The sequence below is a fragment of the Triticum aestivum genome, chromosome 7A (assembly GCF_018294505.1).
Source record: "Triticum aestivum cultivar Chinese Spring chromosome 7A, IWGSC CS RefSeq v2.1, whole genome shotgun sequence".
Lineage (NCBI taxonomy): Eukaryota > Viridiplantae > Streptophyta > Magnoliopsida > Poales > Poaceae > Triticum > Triticum aestivum.
This window is the reverse complement of record NC_057812.1, coordinates 94,954,372-94,961,885: the sequence shown is the minus strand read 5'-3', so window position 1 is coordinate 94,961,885 and position 7,514 is coordinate 94,954,372. Positions and strand designations below refer to the sequence as shown.

Sequence of the window (7,514 nt, the reverse complement as noted above, 5' to 3'; positions counted from 1 at the left end):
AGGTCTGCTCATCGGTCGTGTACGCGACGTGTAGGTGTGCAATGGGTGATGGGCCCAGACCCCTGCGCCATAGGATTTAGGCCAGCGTGCTGACCTCTCTGTTGTGCCTAGGTAGGGCTGTGACATGTTGATCTTCCGAGGCCGGGCATGACCCAGGAAAGTGTGTCTAGCCAAATGGGATCGAGCGTGTTGGGAAATGTGGTGCACCCCTGCAGGGAAGTTGATCTATTCGAATAGTCGTGTCCCTCGGTAAAAGGACGACCCGGAGTTGTACCTTGACCTTATGACAACTAGAACCGGATACTTAATAAAACACACCCTTTCAAGTGCCAGATACAACTGGTGATCGCTCTCTCATAGGGCGACGAAGGGAGGATCATCGGTTAGGTTTATGCTATGCGATGCTACTTGGTGAACTTACCATCTACTCTCTTCTACTGCTGCAAGATGGAGGTTACCATAAGCGTAGTCTTCGACAGGACTAGCTATCCCCCTCTTATTCCGGCATTCTGCAGTTCAGTCCACATATGATACCCCTTTTCCATTTGATACCAATGCATACATATGTAGTGTAGCTCCTTGCTTGCGAGTACTTTGGATGAGTACTCACGGTTGCTTTGCTTCCCCTTTTCCCCCTTTTCTATACTCGATTGTTGCGACCAGACGATGGAGCCCAGGAGCCAGACGCCACAGTCGATAAAGACTACTACTACTCGAGAGGTGCCTACTACTACGTGCAGGCCGCTGACGACGACCAGGAGTAGTTTAGGAGAATCCCAGGCAGGAGGCATGCGCCTCTTTCGATCTGTATCCCAGTTTTTGCTAGCCTTCTTAAGGCAAACTTGTTTAACTTATGTCTGTACTCAGATATTGTTGCTTCCGCTGACTCGTCTATGATCGAGCTCTTGTATTCGAGCCCTCGAGGCCCCTGGCTTGTAATATGATGCTTGTATGACTTATTTTATTTGTAGAGTTGTGTTGTGATATCTTCCCGTGAGTCCCTGATCTTGACCGTACACATTTGCGTGTATGATTAGTGTACGTTCAAATCGGGGGCGTCACATATTGCTTCAGTGAATACCTTTTTTTTGTTAAGCGAGGCAATTTCTGCTTGGATTGCATCCTTCCATTTAGGCCAGTCGGAGAGCTGTTGGCACTCAACGATAGACCTTGGATCATGATCAGTGAGAAGGGTATCTGCAATCTTTTCAGCAAAATATTTGTCGACAGTCGTAGTCTTACGGTCAAATGATTCTCCGGAATCAACATAGTTGATGGAAATTTCCTGCACCCCTAGTGACTCTTCGCGATTTCCCAATACGATCGAGTTTGGGTGTTCTGATGTCCCAGTCAGTTTGTGCACATTGGAACTGGGTTGTGGAGGTTGCCCTTCCACTGGGTGTATACTACCCATCAGGTGTTTGTCAACGTTGAGTTGACCTGCATTTACTGACTCCGAGGTTTTTCTCCTCGATTTCCTTTGCTGTTTGCTAGAAGCATGCTCCGGGTCAGAGGCCGTACTACTCCCCCTCTTTTTAGGAATAGGGAGTTGAGTGGTTTTTATTGGTACCTCCACTCTTTCTGGCGCGTTTCTGGCCGGGTTTAAGGATTTTGTAACACCTTTCAAATCAGTAAATGAATCTGGCAGATTATTTGCAAGATGTTGCAAATTAATGATCTTCCGAACTTGAAGTTCGGTCTCATGGGTACGTGGATCAGAGGATGAAATGGAATGAGCATTCCAATCAATTTCTGGGCATTCTTTCTGGTACTTGAAATCTCCCCCTAATGCCGGAAAATGTTCCCCATTAAATATGCAATCAGCATGATGGGCTGTGAACAGATCCCCAGTCAGGGGTTCCAGGTACTTAATAATCGATGGCGATTTGTACCCCACATAGATCCCCAACTTCCTGTGTGGGCCCATAGATGTCCGCTGTGGTGGTGAGATCGGGATGTATGCAGCACATCCGAACTTACGCAGATGGGAAATGCTTGGAGGATTTCCACGTACCAATTCCAGAGGGGAAGAACTGTGATATGCAGTTGGCCTCAATTGTATCAAGTCAGCAGCGTGTAAAACAGCGTGACCCCAACAAGAGGTTGGCAAGTTGCAATTCCTCAACAAAGGTCTTGCAATGAGTTTGATCCTCTTAATCAATTCTTCAGCCAAAACCATTTTGTGTATGGACATATGTAACAGAGTGCTGAACTTCAATCCCCAAAGCCATGCAATAATCATTGAAAGCACGTGAGGAGAATTCTGCAGCATTGTCCATTCGAAATGATTTAATTCGACTTTCAGGATAATGGGCTTGCAACTTAATGACTTGCCTCATTATCTTGGCAAATGCATGATTTCGTGTAGATAGAAGACACATATATGACCATCGTGTAGATGCGTCAATCAGAACCATGAAATACCGGAAAGGTCCAGATAATGGCTGAATGGGACCACAAATGTCTCCTTGAGTACGTTCAAGGAACTGAAGTGGTTCAGCTTGTATTTTGAGGTGTGAGGGCCTCAAAATTAGCTTTCCCGTGGCACAAGATGTGCACACAAAATCAGAAGATTGAGGAAATTTTGACTCAAGCAAATTATGACCAATGAAATTGCTAGTAATTTTTCTCATCATCCCTATTCCAGGATGGCCTAGGCGATCATGCCAGGTTTGGAATGCGTTAACATTCTGAAAAATTACTTTGTATGCAACATGTTCCACGGATTTGATGTACGTATAGTACAAACCGGACGATAGAGAAGGAATTTTCTCATGTACCCTTTTGCCATATCCGTCATCTTTAGTAGAGTAGATACTCCTCTTTGTTGTCTTCATGGGTTTCAATATGAAAACCATTTTTTACGGATATCTCGATAACTGATCAGGGTACGTGCAGAATCGGGATACAGTAAAACATCCTCAATTGTCACATATGTACCACTTGGGAGGGTGAATATGGCACGTCCAGTACCAACAATCACAGTATCGCGTCCAACGATAGTTAGAATATCTCCATTCGTCTTTTTCAGAGTTTGGAAATATTTCATCTCCCTCAGTATGGAGTTTGTGGCACCACTGTCCACAAGGCATAATTCCTCTTCCATCGGATTATCCCCGTAGAAAACGGCGGCGAGTGCTTCCTCTCTTCTCCTTTCTCTATTGCCTTTTGCTCTCGCTGACTGTTCTACGTGCGTGATAACGTGTTTTGAATCAGAATGATCGAATCTCTTGATCTATGGTTACAAGCCCCCTTTTATATGTCCTGAAGAGACACGACAATCCTTCGAGGCGTCGGTTCCAGGAGATTGAAAGGAGGCGTCGGTTGCGGGACAAACCGCAACGACGGTTTGGGCAAGGGGAGATTTTCCCCTAATTACAGAATTATTTTTAACAGAATTTTTTAGTTAATCAGCCGCTAAATTAGTTAATCAATAAAAGTGAAGAATCTTTTTTGGGGGGATGGCTGAGATTCAAAAAATAGGGTATCTTGCCACTGAAAATTGGTGTTTTACCTTTTTGCAAACAACATTCCCTGATCCACTCATCTGCCCGTTTTGACTGCCAGTTTGAGCAAATACGACAGGGTAATTATAGGATGAAACAGCTTCAGATACTTGCTTAAATACTACTCCCGCAAAGTGTACCAAGGGAGTAATACAGGACGAGGACGGAGATAGTATAACAACAAAACATTTGTCATGCCGCAAAGTGCAGCTTCCGTTCCGACCATCAAAGCATTTTTTGGTTCATACTTCATCTGAAACATGATTACAAATAAAGCATTGAAGTGCTAGTGCCTAGTCACAAGCTTTCAGTTTATGGCCAAACAGTCCTACAATAATCATCTAAAAGATGTGAAGAAGTTCCCCTGGTTACCACAAGAATATGCAAAATCAAGAGAAATGCCGAAGGGCAAACCAGCAACACAATTGACAAGCATACAGCAACCAAGTAAGATGACTGGTTAATTTGCTTTATTGCACAAGTTCACTCCAGTGATGGACAACTCAACATTTGAGGCCTCAAAATAGGTTTGCAAGTCACACTTGCTGCATTGCATATGCAACGGAAAGAGCAAAAGGGTACAACTAGAAGTGATTCTGAAAATGTTAAATCACTTTTGGTGGATTATAGAACATGGAAATTCCCACTGCTGCAATATTGGAGAAAGCTCCACCTTTAGTATCTGTGGGACAGCTTCTCCTGCTCCTTGTACCACATCGCATACCTACATGACATCAAGATAAACCAAGAATGTCAAATGGTTGGCAAAGCACGAGCCGTTTCGCTACTCAACTAACAGTAAAGGGACTTCAATTGTTTAAAGAATGCAAGCCCCTTGGTGAAAAAACAAAATATAATGCTTACAATAAAACATTGTCAATTATTGTGATAGGCTATCCAATGTGCTTCTAGTATTAATCAGGAGGTTTAAGAGTCCAAACTAATGAAGGTATGTGTTGTCACAAGTCGCAATCCCTTGTGAGGATTTCCTAGTGCTATGAGAAGAAGGAGATGTACACATCGAAAGGACGATCAGAATACTTGTGGTTGCGAGTTCTGACCAAAGAATCAAACCCAAATTGAATGCTCTATAGGGGGCAACCTTCAAAGCAAGAGCATTTTGATACTCAGTTTCATGTGTTAACTTGAAATTGATGCAAATGTAATGGTTCCATAAAAGCTTAAGATCCACTTGTGCAAAGGTATATAGATTCAAATTTCAAATCACTGAACGGCTTGCAAGAACATTAGGCTGATGTGATTATCCATACAAGATGCTACAGAATCTCATGAGCCAGAAGCTACAACTAAAGGTTGCAGGATTCCCTGTGAACTCTGTTAAGAATAATCGCAAAGCGCGTCCAAGAGGGTTTCGACAGTCAGTTCCGCAACAACAGTCAAGTTAACCAAATCCCATATAACATCCCATTTTCTAAACGTACATTAACCAACAAAATAAGTACTATGCGCAGACCAAAGAGTTTGATCAACTATATCATGGCGAAGGATACGGGCTGTCGGATGTTTCTCCCAGTGCACAAACCAATTGTACAGTCACCAGTCTAATTCCCATGTCAATTCAATCCCCACCAATTGCATTGAATCAACCAGGCATGAAATTCCGCTGCCATTTCAATTCCCATTCCTCCAAGAAGAATTTTTTTTCCCGCACAAACCAATTGCATTGAATTGGCTAGGTCGAAATCTCCCCTGACATTTCATTCCCCATTTCCCGCAAACCATCCCTAGCCTATCCGGTCAACGTGGTGCATTCAAGATACATCTGGTGGTTTCTAAAGGTAAACGTGCACATAGCACATCGAATCTGCGCGACGGCTCTAACGAAATCGGACAATCGATCGAGCCCCAAACCGGATCTCGCAGCCAACCGAGAACCACAGGCGACCTATGCAACCCTAGATCCGCCCGACCAGGCGCATCCACAGGGATCGTTCGCGGAAGAGGAGGGGAGAGGGAGGGACGTACTGGTAGGTGCCGACGACGGGGGTGATGAGGAGCGTGGCGGAGATCCAGTTCTCGGAGACCTTGTGGTGGATCTTGGTGGTGATGTCCTTCCACAGGCCCGGCATCACCTGCTGCTGGAACGGCGACAGCGCGTACACCACCGCCTTCATCCGCACCGGCATCTTCCCCATCTTTCGCCTCGCCGCTTCTCCTTCTTCCTCGGCGTGGTCGCTCCGGCTCCGATCAACCTCAGGACGGTGGGGTGGGTGGGTGGCTTCTGGGTCGTTCGTTCCACGGCTTAGGGTTCGGTTTATAGGACAGCTGCGGTTGGGCCCCGAGCCCATTTGGGGAGTACGGGCGCGGCGTTTTGGACGGAGTGTAAATAATGGGGCCGGCCCAGTTAGAAAGAAGAAGAAGAAGAAGAAGAAGAAGAAGAAGAAGAAACAAAGGGAAAATAGCAGTCTTTTTTTTAACATAAGGGAAAAGAGCAGTCGGCTGATCATAGACCAGCCCCGCAAGGGTCACTTTGGGTGGGCTGGGAGCGTACCACTTGACACGCTCTCAGCCCCGCCACCGTCGCGCTGGGTGATTCCTCCGTATTTTATTTTATTTTTGTATGCATTTTCAGCTTTTAGATGGTTTTTCGGGTTTTTCGGCTCTTCGGTTTTTCTCCGGTTCTTCTTAGGTTTTGGAGGGATTTTTTCAACAATTTGCATGAAGAAATACGTTTTTTTTTCTTTCGCGAGAAGCACGGATTTACTTCTCGTAAAGGCACAAAATTGCTTTTGTAAGAGGCAAAGTTGTGCCTCTTGAAAAAAAAAAGAAAAAACGAGTTTTTTTCTTCCGCGAGAGGTACGGATTACTTCTTGTGAAGGCACGGATTTTCTTCTGCGAAAGGCACAGTTTTGCCTCTCGATTTTTTTCCTTTTTCCCTTCCGTGAGAGGCTCGGATTTACTTCATGTGGATGCATGGATTTGCTTTCGCAAGAGGCATAGTTGTGCCTCTCGGAAATAGGAAAATGTGTTTTCTTTTGTTTTCCTTCCGCAAGAGGCACGAATTTAGTTAGGTGGAGGCATGGATTTGCTTTCACAAGAGGCACAGTCCTCGAAAGGCACGGATTTGTTTCCGCGAGAGGCATAGTCGTGCCTCTCGAAAAAGGAAAAAACACATTTTTTTCTTCCGTGAGAGGTACGGTTTTACTTCTCATGGAGGCACATATTTGCTTCCGTGAGAGGCACAGCCATGCCTCTTTGAAAATGGAATAAAACGTGTTTTTCCTTCCGCGAGAGGCACATATTTACTTCTCATGGAGGTACGGATTTGCTTCCGCGAGAGGCATAGTTGTGCCACTTTGGAAAGGGAAAAAATGTGCTCCTGGTTCAGGTTTTTTCGTCAAAAAAAAGTTTATCGAAACCTATCAATGGGTTCTATTTTTGAAGATCTCGACGCGAGGAATCCAATTGTGAAAATGGTTCGAGATTGGACGTACAGTTTAAGAGATAAAACATTTTGAATTATTTTTTTTGAAATAGGATGCTTTATTACTTAAAATATTTAAGCATTACGCTTTGAATAAATGAATCTATGGAAAAGAGAAATCTCCTAGGTTGCGACAAGTGGCATGCATGCAGGGTGCCACTTGTCGCGACAAGAGGAGATGGGAGTGATCTTTGCAAAGAATACTCCTTAATTAGTGATTTTGAGAAGTTTGGAAGGAAGCAATCATGTAGATGTTAGAGCATCTACAACCACATAGAGCTAAAGCAGTGCTCATACATCGACGCGGATCAGTGAGCGGTCATACCTCAAATATTTGTTCCCACATCCGGGTACCTCAGTTAGCAAACCCCAAATACATATTACACATGCATTTTAAAATTTTGATACGGCCAGACGTCCGACTACTATATCAATACATGTCATCGGACTACCAAAATTTGGCATGTTCTACATACATACTAAGCTATGCACAACGATCATCCACACTTGCCCTTTTCAGCGCCCTTGGCGTATTTGTCATGGAAGTAGCAGTTGAAGACGCA

At 44.4% G+C, this 7,514-nt stretch overlaps 1 protein-coding gene across 1 annotated transcript; it reads right to left on the bottom strand.

Annotated features, from left to right (window-relative positions):
• Positions 1–3,959: 3,959 nt before the first annotated feature.
• Positions 3,960–5,816, bottom strand: LOC123150156 (cytochrome b-c1 complex subunit 8-1, mitochondrial). Its single transcript, XM_044569968.1, has 2 exons — positions 5,493–5,816; positions 3,960–4,230 (listed from the first exon to the last, which is right to left on the bottom strand). Exons 1-2 carry the CDS (start codon positions 5,813–5,815, stop codon positions 4,182–4,184), a joined length of 372 nt encoding a protein of 123 aa, XP_044425903.1. The 5' UTR covers position 5,816; the 3' UTR covers positions 3,960–4,181.
• Between the last annotated feature and the right edge of the window lie 1,698 nt (positions 5,817–7,514).

Coding starts and splice junctions, on each gene's coding strand:
- LOC123150156 (XM_044569968.1), bottom strand. CDS start 5,815: ATGGGCTCGGGGCCCAACCGCAGCTGTCCTATAAACCGAACCCTAAGC. Junction 4,231..5,492: donor CCCGTCGTCGGCACCTACCA/GTACGTCCCTCC, acceptor GATGTCATGTAG/GTATGCGATGTGGTACAAGG.